The sequence below is a fragment of the Rutilus rutilus genome (genome assembly GCF_951802725.1).
Source record: "Rutilus rutilus genome assembly, chromosome: 9".
Lineage (NCBI taxonomy): Eukaryota > Metazoa > Chordata > Actinopteri > Cypriniformes > Leuciscidae > Rutilus > Rutilus rutilus.
This window is the reverse complement of record NC_140223.1, coordinates 3,967,538-3,986,768: the sequence shown is the minus strand read 5'-3', so window position 1 is coordinate 3,986,768 and position 19,231 is coordinate 3,967,538. Positions and strand designations below refer to the sequence as shown.

At 38.5% G+C, this 19,231-nt stretch overlaps 2 protein-coding genes across 4 annotated transcripts in view; one reads left to right on the top strand and one right to left on the bottom strand.

Annotated features, from left to right (window-relative positions):
• The window catches only part of sagb (S-antigen; retina and pineal gland (arrestin) b), a 13,255-nt gene extending 3,698 nt beyond the window's left edge, over window positions 1-9,557 (top strand). For 2 of the 3 annotated variants that reach the window (XR_014628651.1, XR_014628652.1), the window contains 9 exons: window positions 372-431; window positions 1,026-1,093; window positions 2,094-2,229; window positions 2,818-2,902; window positions 2,992-3,064; window positions 6,399-6,536; window positions 6,620-6,712; window positions 6,883-6,935; window positions 8,549-9,557. Coding sequence is in view for 1 of the 3 variants with exons in the window: in XM_084418533.1 (XP_084274659.1) it covers window positions 372-431; window positions 1,026-1,093; window positions 2,094-2,229; window positions 2,818-2,902; window positions 2,992-3,064; window positions 6,399-6,536; window positions 6,620-6,697; window positions 6,789-6,803; window positions 6,883-6,935; window positions 8,549-8,598 (756 nt within the window). In the remaining 2 variants the exon portion in view is untranslated. Of the gene's footprint in view, window positions 1-371; window positions 432-1,025; window positions 1,094-2,093; window positions 2,230-2,817; window positions 2,903-2,991; window positions 3,065-6,398; window positions 6,537-6,619; window positions 6,713-6,788; window positions 6,804-6,882; window positions 6,936-8,548 lie in introns of all 3 variants that reach the window. The other variant, XM_084418533.1, reaches the window with a different exon arrangement.
• Window positions 9,558-11,127: 1,570 nt separating this feature from the next.
• Window positions 11,128-18,412, bottom strand: LOC311296359 (uncharacterized protein). The gene is made up of 5 exons (XM_084418062.1): window positions 18,366-18,412; window positions 17,504-17,786; window positions 17,336-17,416; window positions 14,543-14,623; window positions 11,128-14,457 (listed from the first exon to the last, which is right to left on the bottom strand). Exons 1-5 carry the CDS (start codon window positions 18,387-18,389, stop codon window positions 13,562-13,564), a joined length of 1,365 nt encoding a protein of 454 aa, XP_084274188.1. The 5' UTR covers window positions 18,390-18,412; the 3' UTR covers window positions 11,128-13,561.
• Window positions 18,413-19,231: the final 819 nt, after the last annotated feature.

Sequence of the window (19,231 nt, the reverse complement as noted above, 5' to 3'; positions counted from 1 at the left end):
AACAGCGTCTTCTCCACATGAACAACACGAACCAAACTCTTCCAGTCTCAGATAAACTACAGTGTTTGAGGGCGGAGCTAAGAGACGCTGTTCAGCCAATCAAGACCACAGGCTGGCATTATGCTAATTAGTTACAAACCTATGTATCTTCAGCAGGAAGTGAGACTGGAATTACTGACGACTCGTTTCAGTTCAGAATCGTCCATTAATCTGCACTTTGACATTTGAAACTGCAGATCTTTCACATTCACAAACAGCTCTATTACACACTATATGAAATATCATATCCGAAAAAGCATAACAGGGGCACTTTAAGTGGGTTTGTGCGGGTTGATATGTTGTGATTTCTGATAGCGTGTGTTTTCTCTCAGTTTCCAGATAACCTGCCATGTTCTGTAGCTCTGCAGCCGGCGTCCACTGACCCAGGAAAGGTAAACGGTCTAAAAACACCAGAACCACAAACATCCAGTGTTTTGATACTATTGTAATTTTTATTCATATTTTCAATTTTAGTTGCACTAAATAAAAATGTGTTTTACATTTTTTTTTTTTTTAAGTAAAGCTATAGAGTTTTTTTTTTTTAATACAGATCACAATTCTCCCACGATTCTGAATAGACAACTAATTGTAATTTACTAGAGGCTGTAACAAAATGTTTAATTAATTTTTATTTATTACTGTTAATTACTATTACTTTTTTTTATCGGTTGAGTGAATGATTCAATGACTCACTCATAAACTTCACACGTTTCATTACTGGATGAATTCATGACAAATATATTTTTAACCGTCACTTGGCGCCACCTACTGGTGTAACGATGTAATGATACAATCTTTATTTGAAGCGTCAAGTGAGTGTTTGAATCCAGATCACAATCTTTTAACGATTAATCGTGCAGCTCTAATTTCAAGTAATGGGTGTTTTTTTTTATGGTTAAATTTATTTAACTACAATAACCTTGGTTTGAAATGTGTAATTAATTGGAGTAAAAGTTGTGTGTGTGTGTGTGTGTGTGTGTGTGCAGCGCTGTGCAGTGGAGTTTGAGGTGAAGGCGTTCTGTGCAGAAAATCAAGATGAAAAAGCCCAAAAGAGGTGAGAAAAGTCACAAACGACAGACCAACAAAAAAAAAACCCAAAGAACAAAACCTGATTAATACAATACAATATAAATCACTATTTTAATGCACTGAAATAAAAATGAAAATGCATAATAGTAGCCAATCAGCCTTGCAGATACTGTGTTGGTTAGTGGTTGAGGCAATTATAATTTTTAAAGGGGTGGTTGATTATGATTTGACTTTTCTAACTTTAGTTAGTGTGTAATGTTGCTGTTTGAGCATAAACAACATCTGCAAAGTTACGACGCTCAAAGTTCAGAGCAAAGGGAGATATTTGCTTTTAAAGAAATCGCTTTTTAAGGACTACAACAAACGGCTGGTAGAGACTACACCACATTCCTCCCGGGTTAGTGACATCACCAACCCTAGAATTTACATAAACCCCGCCCCCGGAACATGATTTATAGATTATCAAGACAGAATATGCTAATCAATGACTAGAAGATAACTACACATCAGCTTCATAAATTCATCAACTAACCATTCAGAAATGTCCTGTTGCTTCTACACGTTGTCACTTCTTCTTGAGTCTCTCCATCATTGTCTGACTCCGGTTTGAGCATAAAAGGCTAAAAGTTTTTGAGATTTTCAGTGCGTGTGTGTGTGAGGTAAAAGGACACAAGCTCTTGAAGCTCCGCCCCCTGTGCCGGGAGCAGCAGCTCATTTGCATTTAAAGGAACAGACACAAAAACGGTGTGTTTTTGCTCACCCTCAAAAAGTGACAATTTTAACATGCTATATAACAATATCTGTGGGGTATTTTGAACTAAACCTTCACACACACACTCTGGGGACATCAGAGACTTGTTTTACATCTTATGAAAAGGGCATTATACCACCCCTTTAATAGATTGTTGTCTTGTTTGAGACCCAGATCATTATAATGTGGTCTTGAGAGCAAAACCACAAGATCAAGACTCCAACTCTTTACTCTATGAACACATCTCTCTCTCTCTCTCTCTCTCTTTCTGCAGGAGTTCGGTCCGGTTGGCCATCAGAAAGATCCAGTATGCTCCAGATAAAGGTGGCGCGGTCCCGTCGGCTGAGACCACCTGTGAATTTGTGATGTCTGATAAACCGCTGCACATGCGTGTCAGTCTGGAGAAAGAGGTGGGACACAGCCATAAACATGTACAGTCAAACCAAAAATTATTCAGACACCAGATATAATTTTTTTTTTTTTTTTTACTAGTGTGTGCAGGACACTATAGTTCATTTATGTAAGTGAGGAGAGCAAAATAAAGTAAACTATGACATATTATACCCAAATATTCTTCATACAGTGACTACGAGTCAAATTTGGGAGCAAAAATGATCCAGACACTTTGAGCTGATCATGTTTTGCTGAAGTGTTTCTTCTTTAATTGCTAATGCTCTTTTTACACACAGACTGAACAAAATGAAGCATTGCTTGGTCACTGGTTGAGCTAAACTGGTATTATCTAATTGTGTAGTTAAATTTATCAGCTGTCAGATATTCAACATAATTCATGTGTGAGACAGTCTAACAGAAGGACGGACAAAACCAGTCAAATATCAACTGAGTTCTTCTCATATTTTACTACCATTTGCTAAACTATAGTGAATAAACTGTGATAGTGTGAGAAATGTTGAAGGTGTCTGAATACATTTTGGTTTGACTGTAATCCATATCCAAACGTAAATGAATCCATTTAAATCTGCGATTGTGTGTTACAGACATACTACCACGGAGAGAAGATCAACATCAGCGTGGACATTGACAACAGTTCTAACAGGAATGTGAAGGACGTGTCAGTCTCAGGTACATGAACACAGTGCTCACTTTAAACCGATGTAAAAGTGTGTGTTTAGTGTGTTACGGTGTGTGTGTTCTGTTTCTCCGTATCTCAGTGGAGCAGGTTACTAGTGTGGTGCTTTACTCCAATGACAAATACATCAGTCCTGTGGCCTATGAGGAAACCATGTGAGTACAAACACACCATTATTACAGTCAGTGATGTCACAGTAACGTCACATGCTCTTATGACATCATATAATACATGAGTTCTCTGCATTCTGAGGTGACTGATTCAATCACTCCTCGACCTCATAGTTTAAGCATAAAAACACGCAAAACGCGGTAAAGTGGATCATTGAGCTGTTTATTTTGGTCCATGTCCTCAGTACTGAATAAAATGTACTGTAAGTGTATGTAGTCACGACTGATGTTTTTGTTGGCTTTGCACACTGTTTTGGATGATGGCGATTTTATATTATTGTTATATTATTTATTTTAGCAATAATTAACTTTGTAAATCATAATTATCATGTCACAAAAGATTTCAATTTCAAATAAATGCTGTTCTGTAATTATCAGATTATCAAAGATAATCCTGAAAAATTAAATGTATCACAGTTTCCACAGAAATATGAACTGTTTTCAACACTGATAATGAATCAATAGAATAGAATAATGAAATTTGATAAGGGTCAGTTTGGTTCATTGAGCTTGTCGCAGTGCATTCTGGGAATTACTTCTCCATGAAGAATACATTCATTGCTACTCTTAATATAGGAATAGAAACATTTTGGAATCTAGATAAGCAGCTCACTAGATACATATGTAAAATCTGGATCACCGTTACTGTGGAATACATTGTCACCTTTATGATGTCACTGTTAGAATGGAGTCTTTATGATGTCACTGTCAGAATGGAGTCTTTATGATGTCACTGTCAGAATGGAGTCTTTATGATGTCACTGTCAGAATGGAGTCAGTCTTTATGATGTCACTGTCAGAATGGAGTCTTTATGATGTCACTGTCAGAATGGAGTCAGTCTTTATGATGTCACTGGAGTCTTTATGATGTCACTGTCAGAATGGAGTCTTTATGATGTCACTGTCAGAATAGAGTCTTTATGATGTCACTGTCAGAATGGAGTCTTTATGATGTCACTGTCAGAATAGAGTCTTTATGATGTCACTGTCAGAATGGAGTCTTTATGATGTCACTGTCAGAATAGAGTCTTTATGATGTCACTGTCAGAATGGAATCTTTATGATGTCACTGTCAGAATAGAGTCTTTATGATGTCACTGTCAGAATGGAGTCTTTATGATGTCACTGTTAGAATGGAGTCTTTATGATGTCATTGTCAGAATAGAGTCTTTATGATGTCACTGTCAGAATAGAGTCTTTATGATGTCACTGGAGTCTTTATGATGTCACTGTTAGAATGGAGTCTTTATGATGTCACTGTCAGAATAGAGTCTTTATGATGTCACTGTCAGAATGGAGTCTTTATGATGTCACTGTCAGAATGGAATCTTTATGATGTCACTGTCAGAATAGAGTCTTTATGATGTCACTGTCAGAATGGAGTCTTTATGATGTCACTGTCAGAATGGAATCTTTATGATGTCACTGTCAGAATAGAGTCTTTATGATGTCACTGTCAGAATGGAGTCTTTATGATGTCACTGTCAGAATAGAGTCTTTATGATGTCACTGTCAGAATAGAGTCTTTATGATGTCACTGTCAGAATAGAGTCTTTATGATGTCACTGGAGTCTTTATGATGTCACTGTTAGAATGGAGTCTTTATGATGTCACTGTCAGAATAGAGTCTTTATGATGTCACTGTCAGAATGGAATCTTTATGATGTCACTGTCAGAATGGAGTCTTTATGATGTCACTGTCAGAATGGAGTCTTTATGATGTCACTGTCAGAATGGAGTCTTTATGATGTCACTGTCAGAATAGAGTCTTTATGATGTCACTGTCAGAATGGAGTCTTTATGATGTCACAGTCAGAATAGAGTCTTTATGATGTCACTGTCAGAATAGAGTCTTTATGATGTCACTGTTAGAATGGAGTCTTTATGATGTCACAGTCAGAATGGAGTCTTTATGATGTCACTGTCAGAATAGAGTCTTTATGATGTCACTGTTAGAATGGAGTCTTTATGATGTCACAGTCAGAATGGAGTCTTTATGATGTCACTGTCAGAATAGAGTCTTTATGATGTCATTGTCAGAATGGAGTCTTTATGATGTCACTGGAGTCTTTATGATGTCACTGTCAGAATGGAGTCTTTATGATGTCACTGTCAGAATAGAGTCTTTATGATGTCACTGTTAGAATAGAGTCTTTATGATGTCACTGGAGTCTTTATGATGTCACTGTCAGAATGGAGTCTTTATGATGTCACTGTCAGAATAGAGTCTTTATGATGTCACTGGAGTCTTTATGATGTCACTGTCAGAATGGAGTCTTTATGATGTCACTGTCAGAATAGAGTCTTTATGATGTCACTGTTAGAATGGAGTCTTTATGATGTCACTGTTAGAATAGAGTCTTTATGATGTCACTGTCAGAATAGAGTCTTTATGATGTCACTGTTAGAATAGAGTCTTTATGATGTCACTGGAGTCTTTATGATGTCACTGTCAGAATGGAGTCTTTATGATGTCACTGTCAGAATAGAGTCTTTATGATGTCACTGGAGTCTTTATGATGTCACTGTCAGAATGGAGTCTTTATGATGTCACTGTCAGAATAGAGTCTTTATGATGTCACTGTTAGAATGGAGTCTTTATGATGTCACTGTCAGAATAGAGTCTTTATGATGTCACTGTTAGAATAGAGTCTTTATGATGTCACTGGAGTCTTTATGATGTCACTGTCAGAATGGAGTCTTTATGATGTCACTGTCAGAATGGAGTCTTTATGATGTCACTGTCAGAATAAAGTCTTTATGATGTCACTGTTAGAATGGAGTCTTTATGATGTCACTGTCAGAATAGAGTCTTTATGATGTCACTGTCAGAATGGAGTCTTTATGATGTCACTGTTAGAATGGAGTCTTTATGATGTCACAGTCAGAATGGAGTCTTTATGATGTCACTGTCAGAATAGAGTCTTTATGATGTCACTGGAGTCTTTATGATGTCACAGTCAGAATGGAGTCTTTATGATGTCACTGTCAGAATAGAGTCTTTATGATGTCACTGGAGTCTTTATGATGTCACAGTCAGAATGGAGTCTTTATGATGTCACTGTCAGAATAGAGTCTTTATGATGTCACAGTCAGAATAGAGTCTTTATGATGTCACTGTCAGAAAGGAGTCTTTATGATGTCACTGTCAGATTGGAGTCTTTATGATGTCACTGTCAGAATAGAGTCTTTATGATGTCACTGTGAGAGTGTTACATTAATGTATTGAAATTTTGTTACATTTGTCTTGTGTTTATGATGTAACAGTACACAATAAGTGTGGTAAACTGTTTAAACTGATTAAACGGTTGTGTTACAGGGACACTGTGCCCGCTGGCACCAGTCTGAAGAAGGTGTACAGTCTCTGTCCTCTACTGGGCAATAACCGGGAGAGACATGGACTCGCTCTGGACGGAAAACTGAAGCATGAGGACACTAACCTGGCCTCCTCTAGCATGTGAGTGCGGATCATTCGCCATCTAAACGTGGATATCTGAATGTTTCAGCCCTGATGTTTCTTCATCTCACTGTTCTCCTCAGCGTGAAGGACGAGGTTTTGAAGGAGATTCTGGGCATGTTGGTGGCCTACAGGGTGGTGGTGAAGTGTAATGCTGCAGGGTGAGTGAACACCAGGTTAGGTTCAGTGTCGCTTCATGTCTGTGTGTTGAGGAAAGGCCTTGCTAATGGCTTTATTTCTGCTCTCTTACAGCGTCGTTGGATCCAGGTGAGTTTTGATTGGTGTAGAGTTTTCTCAACTTTCAGAGTGTGTAAGTGTGTAAGGTGCAATCGTGTGTGTGTTTCAGTGAGGTTGCTGTGGAAGTTCCCTTCAAACTCATGCATCCCAAACCTGATCCAGGTGAGCACACTGACAAAACAAAAAAAGTGTATATATATATATATATATATATATATGTTATGTTATATTATATTATATTATATTATATTTGCATGACTGACAAATATGCATCACAAGTTTATTTATGTTAAAACAGTGTAATTTAAATGCATGGACATTTTTGTGTGCAATTCAAAAGCATAAATATTAAATTAAGGCCTACATATTTTTGTGTGATTTTTACAGCTATTAATTTTCATCACTGAAAATGATTGCAAAATATCCATCGGTTCCTAAAAACAAACTCAGTTTGTTAATAGCAAATGCACATACGGTAGTACTACAGTACATGGAGCGAATTCCACTTACAGGAACTACATCAGTAATGAATATTAGAATAGAAGTAACTGCTAAAGGACCATAACATATACAGAAGAAATGATATACAATTGCTCTCATATTAATTTCCATGCATTACTGTAAACATAAGTGTCAACTGTGATGTGTCAACTATCTTCTGAGGTAATAAACAGCATGATGATGCATAAGTGATCATAACCATAAACCAAACTACACACAACTGTGTAGTGTGAGCATTAATAATGCAATACTCTGATATGCATAAAACTTCCTAGCACACATATATTGGGTAAAATGGTCAGTAGGTTTTGAAACAGAGCTCATATAATCCTGAATTTGTTTGGATTAGAAGACAATTAATATTCAGTAATGTTATCAATTTAACTGCATCAGATCAGAGCGAATTTAGGAGCTGAATTGAGCTGTATGATCACGACACTTAAAAACAAGTGAATTAAATGGGAAATTCTGAAGTGAAAATAGTGTTATCTTTTAAAACATACTCCAATAATACTTGTTTACAACGTTCATTAATCAAAAATAGTTTTTTTACTGTGTAGAGCAGCTTTGAACCCATTCCATAATTGAACTGAATTGAAACACTGAACATAAACCATAGAGCCGCTTTACAGCTGAACTTGAATTGGTTTCATAACTGATGAATTTCACATGTTGTATAAAGCGCTGTATATATGACTTGCCTTGACGATAACTGAATGTTGTCTGCTTTATTTTCTCCCTGTTCTCCTCCTCCTAAAGAGAGGTAAGAATGTCACTCTTCTGTGTTTCCCAATGCAATAGTCCATTATCAGGGTGTATATCCAGCGGGGTTCGTGATACCGCTTATGCTAAATGTGCTGTAATATAAAACCCTTCATATAGTGTCCTCGTGTCTCTGATTCCACGTGTTCGTTGCACAATGTGTGGTGTACACTTCCCAACAGCACACACACTCTTGAGATGATAAACGATCCGTGTTGGCTCTGGGAAAGGAAAGTTATATCGCCGATATCAGCATCCGATCTAAATGCGATCCCGTCTCTTGTGTGGAGCCCCAGTTTAACGTCGTTCTTTGAGTAAATCTGTTGTTACTGTTCAATAGAAACACTTTTATGACATCAAAACAAGGGTGTGTGTGTCGTTGACATAAAACACCTTTGTTCCTGTTCTCTGATTTAGTGCTCCTCTTCATCTCTACATCAGCCTTTTACGTTGATTGAGTTTCTTGTGTCTCTTTGTGTGATTTTAACGCTTGTGTGTGTGTGTGTGTTCAGTGAAGACACAACTGACCTGGTGTTCGAGGAGTTTAAACGCTCTTATCTGAAAGGAATCATCGGCGAAGATGACGACTCTGCGGCTGAGCCTTGAGAGCCTTCTCCACGGATGACACGTATATACGTGTTTAATGCCGGCAGAATCGTGCATATAAAGATTCATACGCATTAGTGGATGCATGTTGAGATTTGTAGATGATGTAATGTGTTTTAATGCGAGAACTTTTAAGCCAGGTAAGAAAAACAAACTGGCCGATAATCATCTATTCACTGCTAATAATTATTTACACTCATAAATGGAAAGTTCTATGGAATTCTGTCAGGCGCTTCTGTCATATATAGAAAATTCCCATCATGGGATCATTTTATGAATTTACTTTAAATTAAACGGCTCATAAAAATAGTTTATAACTTTAAACATAGACGTATTATACAATCATTTAAGATCTTATATGGAACGTTTTTGGCATTAAAATTTTTGTTAAATTGATCACAGTTGCTTAACATTTGAATTTTGATGCATGAGATGTTTTTGAACCATAAAATAAAGCAGTTCATCTAAAAAACCTTGTTCCAAGTGTGAACTCAGTTAAAAAGCTTCTTCCTAGAATACTAAAAATATAAATCTAGAGGAAAAACTGATATACAGTACATAATTTGTCACAAATGGATGTTTAACAAATTATTTTGCAGTGAACATTTTAAAGAGGTCAATTCTGTTGTTGTTTGCTCTGTAAATGCTTTGAGCTAAAATAAAAATATTTTTGCTGTTGGCAAACATGATCTCTATACCAAAAGAGCAAAAGACTGGATATTTTCATTGAATCCATCATTACAGGACTGTTACTGAAGCCCTGTAACGTATAACACGTGATAAAGTCTTGTAACATTAGTTTAAGTAACGCCACAAGTTAACATACAATTGTGCTATTGCTTTGTGTGTTGAACTGCTAGACTTTAATGCATGTTTAAATCAAATCAAATAAAAAGTGCTGTTTTACACAATTGTTGCGTCGTATCAAATGCTTATTTAAATGCTGTTTTTAGTTTAGAAACATGATAAAGTCAGGTCTGAGGACCGCTGAGTTGCTGACTAGTAAGCAATGCAGAATAAGCCATTTCCTGTGAATGTGCGAGATTTCCTATTCATTACACGCTATTGGAAAATAAGTAGAAGAATGACAAAGTACTGTTTGCACTACAAACCAGTGCGTTTCAGATTATACAAATTTAAATAATATAATGACAAAATACCAGTTTGGAAAATCTAGCTGCATAACTGACTGAAATAATGGAAAGCATAATTCCATTGTCCAAAAGCAATGGGTCTTTTGAATGAGTTTTTGGTTAAATACTTGAAATAAGGTCTGTGATTAACACAAGTTTGAGATGTTTTCATGTTATTTTACGACATAGAATACATGTCTAAAATGCATCTGAAAGGCAATTGGTAATAAGTGGGTTAATGGCACTACAAATGTCATCTGAAACTTTAAAGGGGAACTATTATGCCTCTTTTTACAAGATGTAATGTAAGTCTCAGGTTCCCCATAATGTGTCTGTGAAGTTTCAGCTCAAAATGACCCACATATATTTTATTGTACCATGTTGTAAATGCCTATTTTTAATGGAAGGAATGCTGTTTTTGTTTGTCTCTTTAAATGCAAATGAGCTGCTACTCCCCGCCCCCTTTCCAGAAGAGGGCGGAGCCTGCTAGAACATCACGATCACTCTCATGACATTGCAGTTCTTCATCATCATGAAAGTTTTTTTATCTACATCCGTTTTAAAGCCATATCAGTCTAAACTTCTGATATATGGTTCTCTTTCCCATCTTATTGCGCTTAAACTGTCAAATGCACACAAGGTTATGTCAAAAACACACAAAACACACATAAATTAAAGTATTAAAGTGTATTAAAGTGAAAGCAGTGCAATATACAGTACCTACTGCTATATATGCTGTTAATATGAAACAAACAACAAAAGAAAAACAGAAAATCACTCACTGCTCTTGATTGAATAACTTCAGAAACTTTAATAAGAATACTTTTCTAACTTGAATGCTAAACATGACGAGGAGATAAACATGGCGGACTGTGTTCTGCTCACTCAGGGGCGGAGCTAAGCTAATAGGGCGGAGTCCATCAGCAGTCATGGGCGTGGCCTGTTACCATGTGATGTCACATTGGAGCACATCCCTGAATGCCTCATTTTGAGACACTGTTTCAGATTTATGGGGAAAATAACTAATTTATGTGGATGGATTTTTTACCATGTACATGCACTGTGGAAATATTTTCAAAAACAATATAAAAGTGAATTTTATGGTACTGCTTCAGGTACGTTTAAATAGCTAAATAAGATATTTGAATAAAAATATTCTTTAATTGGTCTAGATAAAAACACACAAAAAAACACTTCAAAAACACACACAAAAAGTCGGATTATAGAATAGAAATATTTATTGGAAGTATAAGGGTAATCAACACACAGAACATGAGCATGAACATCATTGTTGTTTTTTTCATGTTGTGTCACATTGTTGCAGGGTGGTTGCTAAAATTCACAGCGCCCCGGACAACATTTTTATGAATGGGCCCCCTCTCCCCCGCCCCAGTGTGTAAAGGCAACACCGTAAGAGGTTCCCCATCATATTGTTGTGTGTCTGAATAATCCAAACTCAAAAGATAAAAGCCCTATGTAAACAGACTCTCTCTCTCTCTCTCTAACAGGTTAACAGTTTTATTGTGTAAGACAACACCTCTTTTCTCTCCGCTTACCTATTCTGAGACACGCAAACCATCCCAGCTTTCTTGTTCTCATTCCCATTTTTGCTCTTATCCTCAGTGTGTGTCCTCTGAATAGCTGGGAGGATGATATGACAGCTGATTGGTGCGTTCCTGCTCATTTTACATTCTTTACAAACATCTGTGTCAGGGGAGCAACCTCCCGACTGATCTACACGGGAGGTTACAATACACTTAGTCAAGTTACAAGACATGCACTGTAAATAAACACCGATCACATTCACCTGGACTAATTCATTCCGATCATGAGAAAGAGAAGGCTCTTCTTTCAGCCGAAGGTTCACTTCTACATACAAACTACATAGAGTTGGTCTTAAAATAGAATCTATGTGTAATGTATAATATTATAGAAATGCTCGGGGTTAGGTGGAAGAGTGGATCATTTTAGAGGCTCGTTAGAGGACAAAATCATTTGGTTAAGAGTTCAGGGCGTGGGTCTAGAACGTAGGGTGCAGGTTTAGGGGTGTAGTTAGAAGTTTTGGGGAAAATTTTGAATGTTGGGTGTAGGTCAATTCCACATATTTCTTTTAATTACGCATGAAGTTCATTTACTTAATCATTTTAAACCAACGGGTTTCCTCGCTTTTTTAAAGTTAAGTCAATTGATCACTTTTTATAGTTTAGAATGTTGGGTGTAGGTCTTGGGAGTAGATGAATGTTTGGTTTTAGAATGTAGGGTTTAGGTTTAGAATGTTGGGTTTAGGTTTAGAATGTTGGGTTTAGGTTTAGAATGTTGGGTTTAGGTCTAGAATGTTGGGTCTAGGTTTAGAATGTTGGGTTTAGGTTTAGAATGTTGGGTGTAGGTCTAGAATGTTGGGTGTAGGTCTAGAATGTTGGGTGTAGGTCTAGAATGTTGGGTGTAGGTTTAGAATGTTGGGTTTAGGTTTAGAATGTTGGGTTTAGGTTTAGAATGTTGGGTTTAGGTCTGGAATGTTGGGTGTAGGTCTAGAATGTTGGGTGTAGGTCTAGAATGTTGGGTGTAGGTTTAGAATGTTGGGTTTAGGTCTAGAATGTTGGGTGTAGGTCTAGGGAGTAGATAAATGTTTGGGTTTAGAATGTTGGGTGTACAAAAAAAATGGGCCAAGCCAAAAAATGGCAAAATATTAAGTGGTCTTTTAATGGTCCCAAATCACTGGTCAGGAAATTAGCAATTGCACAAATACTGTAGATTAAGTAATTTAGCACAGAATTGCCCTCCCCAACTTGCAGACAGCTTTTTTGACAGAAGAAGAAAAGTCAATGTTGTTCCACTCAATGTTAATGGCTTCAAACAGTTCATGAAAAATGTCTCTTAGTTGGTTTGAGTTTAATGTGATACAAAATATTCACTATAGGGTTCAAAATTTGGACTCTGACCAAGGTTAAAACATGAGTTTTATGGACTTGTTCTCAAGCCACTTCTTGGTTGCCTTTGCAATTTGAGCCGGAGCATTTTTATGTTGAAAAATATCACAACTTTTTGTGAATATGTGGGAAGCAAGCCATTCTGCAATATTCTCATGTACTCCAGAGCATTAAATGACTTTTCACAGTGAAGCAGCAGCTAAACTGACACTTTTCCTCCATGCTTCACTGTGGTGGAGAGGCATGCATCATTATATTTCTCAGCATCTCTCCAGAGCATCACCATGCATCTTGTTTCATTGTGATTCATGACTCCACACACAATTTCCCATATTCTGCCAAAAACTTAACTCGGTCTTTGATGACAGCAATGACTTTTTAAATACAGCATTTGCTTAAATTTGGCTTATTTCCTGACCAAAAATTTGTGGTTAAGACAATTAAAAGCTTAGAGTTTAACCATTTTGGGCATGATCCATTTTTTTGCTCAGGAGTGTAGGTCTAGTATGTAGTTAAAAGTCTGAGTGAAAGTTTAGAATGTTGGGTGTAGGTTTAGGAGTTTGGGTGTAAGTCTAGGCCATGGGTTGCCAAACCTGCTCTTGGAGGGCTGCCTTCTTGCAGACTTTAGCTCCAACCCTGCTGCAACACACCTGCATGCTACCTGAGCACCTCGATTAGCTGCTCCAGGTACATTTAATTCGGGTTGGAGCTAAACTCTGCAGAATGGTAGCCATCCAGGAGCAGGGTTATCTACCCCTGGTCTAGGCTGTAGATAAACATTTGGGTGCTGGTTTAGAATGTAGGGGTTGTTAAAGAGTTTAAGGTGTAGGTTAAGAGCGTAGGGTACAGATGCGGATATTTATGGAGTTCCCCAGCTGATATCTGTCTCAGGGAACTCTCGCAGGGTGGTAAAATCTCTTCCAAACATGTCATCACATCTGTCTGGGTACAACAGAAACCCGCTGAATGTGCTGCTGGACTCACTGCTGGTGTACATGCCGTTAGTGGTGCTGTCTTTCACCTGCACCCACACCCAGTCACCCTGACTCAGACTCAGCACCACCTGCTGAGAGGCGGTGTTCATTTCCACTGGCGTAGTTGTCCTCACCACGGCCTCAAAGTTGAGGAAGAGTCCGACCTTCAGCATACGGGTGGACACTTGCAGATTGTAGCTAAACACGTAGGTTCCGTTAACAGGGGCGGTGTAGACGCCATTGTCAGGGCTGTAGTGCTGGTTTACATTGTAGATGACACGTTTGAAAGGCACTGGGCGGTTCGGTAGAGGATTGGAGGTGATTAAAGCGGCAGAGAAAGCAGATTGCACGGCAGGTGAGCAAGGTCCAGGCACACCCATCATTCCCATATCTCCCTGATTACCTTTAGGTCCTGTGGTTCCATTCGGACCCTGCGGCCCTGTCAAACCAATTTCTCCCTTATCACCCATATCACCCTTTTGACCCTGGGCTCCTGGAGCACCATCGCTACAATTACACAAGCCCTGAAGACCTTGGTCACCCTTCTGCCCTGATTCACCTGGAATGCCAGGCACGCCTGACACACCTGGATCGCCCTTCAGTCCTTTGGGACCGGGGTCTCCAGCCAGCCCAGGTAACCCACGTGCACCTACAGGGCCAGGAAGACCCGGTGCACCATCCGCCCCTGGTATGGGCTCACAGGTTGCCGGGCACTGACCGTCTTCTCCCTTTGGACCCTGATCTCCCGTGGGACCATCCAGACCACGGTCACCCTTGTCACCTGAGAAGCACGTATGCAAACATGGTCACCAGGGACAGTGATAGACATTGTGTGAATGTTAATACATTAGTGAAGTTTCACTGACCTTTCATCCCCCTGTCTCCTTTCGGTCCTGAAAATCCAGTGGGACCAGTGTCACCTTTATCTCCAATATCACCTTTTTCACCTGCGACGATTGACACAATTAATTTAAATTAACACCAGTGTTGGATAATAACTAGCTTTCCAATGGTCTCAATGATCTACTTAAGCTTATGATGCTTTTGGTAAATGCATCCCAGATTAATCCACCTTCTTTTTAACATAAGAGCGGGTGCAGCCATTCTTAACTTGAATATTGAAAGCTTCCAGTGTCATCCAGTAATCCAGTCTGTTTTGCTGCTTGCAAACTGGTATATTCCTAATCTCTAAATCTACACCCAACATTTTTAACTTTCACCCATACTTTTAACTACACTAGACCTACCCAACATTTAAACCTAAACTTCTATCTACTCCTTAGACCTGCACCCTGTTCTATTAACCTACAGCCAGAATTTTAAACTAACTACACTCCTAAACCTACACCCAACATTCTAAACCCAAACTTCTAACTACGCTCCTAAACCTACACCCAACATTCTAAACCCAAACTTCTAACTACACTCCTAAACCTACACCCAACATTCTAAACCCAAACTTCTAACTACGCACCTAAACCTACACCCAACATTCTAAACCCAAACTTCTAACTACGCTCCTAAACCTATACCCAACATTCTAAACCCAAACTTCTAACTACGCTCCTAAACCTACACCCAATATTCTAAACCCAAACTTCTAACTACGCTCCTAAACCTACACCCAACATTCTAAACCCAACTAAACCTACACCCAACATTCTAAAACCAAACTTCTAACTATGCTCCTAAACCTACACCCAACACTCCTAAACCTACACCCAACATTCTAAACCCAAACTTCTAACTATGCTCCTAAACCTACACCCAACACTCCTAAACCTACACCCAACTTTCTAAACCCAAACTTCTAACTACGCTCCTAAACCTACACCCAATACTCCTAAACCTACACCCAACATTCAAAACCCAAACTTCTAACTACGCTCCTAAACCTACACCCAACACTCCTAAACCTACACCCAACATTCTAAACCCAAACTTCTAACTACGCTCCTAAACCTACACCCAACACTCCTAAACCTACACCCAACATTCTAAACCCAAACTTCTAACTACGCTCCTAAACCTACACCCAATACTCCTAAACCTACACCCAACATTCTAAACCCAAACTTCTAACTACGCTCCTAAACCTACACCCAACACTCCTAAACCTACACCCAACATTCTAAACCCAAACTTCTAACTACGCTCCTAAACCTACACCCAACACTCCTAAACCTTCACCCGACATTCTAAACCCAAACTTCTAACTACACTCCTAAACTTACACCCAACATTCTAAACCCAAACTTCTAACTACGCTCCTAAACCTACACCCAACACTCCTAAACCTACACCCAACATTCTAAACCCAAACTTCTAACTACGCTCCTAAACCTACACCCAACACTCCTAAACCTACACCCAACATTCTAAACCCAAACTTCTAACTACACTCCTAAACTTACACCCAACATTCTAAACCCAAACTTCTAACTACGCTCCTAAACCTACACCCTACACTCCTAAACCTACACCCAACATTCTAAACCCAAACTTCTAACTACGCTCCTAAACCTACACCCAACACTCCTAAACCTACACCCAACATTCTAAACCCAAACTTCTAACTACACTCCTAAACTTACACCCAACATTCTAAACCCAAACTTCTAACTACGCTCCTAAACCTACACCCAATACTCCTAAACCTACACCCAACATTCTAAACCCAAACTTCTAACTACACTCCTAAACCTACACCCAACATTCTAAACCCAAACTTCTAACTACGCTCCTAAACCTACACCCTACACTCCTAAACCTACACCCAACATTCTAAACCCAAACTTCTAACTACGCTCCTAAACCTACACCCTACACTCCTAAACCTACACCCAACATTCTAAACCCAAACTTCTAACTACGCTCCTAAACCTACACCCAACACTCCTAAACCTACACCCAACATTCTAAACCCAAACTTCTAACTACACTCCTAAACTTACACCCAACATTCTAAACCCAAACTTCTAACTACGCTCCTAAACCTACACCCAATACTCCTAAACCTACACCCAACATTCTAAACCCAAACTTCTAACTACACTCCTAAACCTACACCCAACATTCTAAACCCAAACTTCTAACTACGCTCCTAAACCTACACCCAACATTCTAAACCCAAACTTCTAACTACACTCCTAAACCTACACCCAACATTCTAAACCCAAACTTCTAACTACGCTCCTAAACCTACACCCAACATTCTAAACCCAAACTTCTAACTACGCTCCTAAACCTACACCCAACATTCTAAACCCAAACTTCTAACTACACTCCTAAACCTACACCCAACATTCTAAACCCAAACTTCTAACTACGCTCCTAAACCTACACCCAACATTCTAAACATTCACTCAAAATTTTAACTACACACTCATGGGCAAAAAATGGACCACCCCCAAAATGGTTAAACACTAAGCTTTTAATTATCAAAAATGCACTTTATTATTTTAGTCATTTGCATATAGCGGCAAATTAATTCAGAAGTCTCGCATATTCAAAGGAAACAAACTTTTTGGAATAAACTGCTAGTTTAAGTGTGTAGCTTCACCGTAGTTTAACTACTTTAAATTATGAAGTGAATTAGCTCCCCCAACACTGATGCACACACATTCATTCTGAAGTAAAATGCATAGTACGAGTCTCACCCTTTATGCCAGGACGTCCTGTGAATCCTGGACGACCGGGAAACCCAGTGAGCCCTCTTGGACCTGGACTACCAGAAGCTCCTGTGAGTAGCAGATTCGGTTAGTAAAACCCTTGACAATATGAAACCAACAGAGAAAATACAATGGAGTTTAACTTCGTGTCTGTACCATTCAATCCACGGTCGCCTCTGTCTCCTTTCTGGCCTCTGTTTCCGGAGCAAGCGGAGCAGATGCAGTACCAGGGCACCTGGTCCGCAGTGGGGGGAACCGGAGCATCCAGAATCATCTGACAATAGGATAAATCAGGCTCCGCTGCTCCCGAAGAGAATGGTGGCACCATTGAAGAGTTGTCAGTAGGCTGTAATCCTAACGACGTACCGCGGAAGTCAGGAACTAAAGCACACTGTCCGAAAGACAGACAAACCAACACCCCAACAATACTCCTCATGTCCTATAGACAAAAAAATTAGAGTTAAATCTAGTTTAAAAAGCACGTCTCACAATAACAAGAGTCAAGAATGTTTCATTTCAGTCGTTGGAACACTCTTAAAGGTAAAGGTTCTTTATTGACATTGATGGTTCCATGAAGAATCTTTCCATTCCTCAAAAAGGTTCTTTAGATTTTTTAAATGTTCTTTTGGAACCTTTATACACTGTAAAAAGTGATCAGTTGACTTAACTTAAAAAAAAATTGCGTTAAAATTATTAAGTAAATAAACTTCATGCTTAATCAAAATAAATTAAGTAATGTGGAATTGTCAAGTTTTTTTACGGGTTTACTAAAAAAATTTTTAAGTAAGTGAACCAAACACTTTTAGTGAAGTTTGGTTACAAGCAGGTGATTTAAGCAAATTTGACTTGGCAAACACCACTGATAAATGTACTCATTAACTAATTTTACTTTAAAGTAAAGCAAAGTCAAAGGAATAATACAGAAAAAGACACTATCTAGCATTGAGTAACTATTTCACGCTCATCAATAAACAGCAATCACCAGACAGACAGAAAGCGAGACGGATTGATCACCCACCATGTTCCAGTGATGCAGCATCATGCCCTTCCTCAGTGTGTGAAAAATCTCTGATGTCCAATCGACTTCTCTTATATCTTATATACCTGCACCTGTGCGTGTTTGTGTGTTCGGCCGCTGGGAGTCGGATTTTTTTCTCTCGACCTCATTAGGCCCAGAATATCATGAGTAATAATAATACAGTAGAGAGAAAATGGGAGAAAGCCATTGTGTGTGTGGCACAGCAGTGTGAGAGCAGGCGTGGCTCCGTCAGGACTGTAACAGGAGAGAGTTGATGCCTCTCTGGAGATGATTTATAATACAGGGAAGCATGGGAACATGGCAGTCTTCTGACCCGATCCAGGTCAGAACACACACACACACACACACACACACACACACAGAGACACACTCACACTCACTCACAGACACAGACACAGAGAATACTCTTTCTGTGAGAAAATGTCACAATAGTACCTTGAATATCTTGTCACAGATCTGTTAATGGCATTGGAGAGTATCACATATAATGCAGCAGTGCATTTGTTATTTTAATCTTTTATTTTGACAGCTGTAGCGTCACACTGTAGTTATTGTGATAGCTGCGCCATTTATTTCATACAGTTTTGACAGTGTCATTTTTCATTGATTAATGTGCAGAAACAAGATTAAATCAGTACAAAATACAAACAGAAAAAAACAGTAATGAGTAGCTTGTATTTTTGTAATAATAATAATTGTGTATTTTATTTATTTCCTTTTTTCGTTTTAATCTAATCTAATTAATTTTTTTTTTTTTTTTTTTTTTTTAGTTTTTAAATATATAGTGCCTTTCCCCACGGTAAACCCCAAGGCCACTTTACAATGCAGAAACACCAATAACTAAA

Excerpts from the sequence above, each read along its gene's own strand:
- LOC311296359 (XM_084418062.1), bottom strand. The coding sequence starts at position 18,389 with ATGATGCTGCATCACTGGAACATG. Across the intron at positions 17,787-18,365 it reads TGCTGCATCACTGGAACATG|GACATGAGGAGTATTGTTGG; the intron begins GTGGGTGATCAA and ends TTTTGTCTATAG. Across the intron at positions 14,458-14,542 it reads AGGAGACAGGGGGATGAAAG|GTGACAAGGGTGACCGTGGT; the intron begins GTCAGTGAAACT and ends CGTGCTTCTCAG.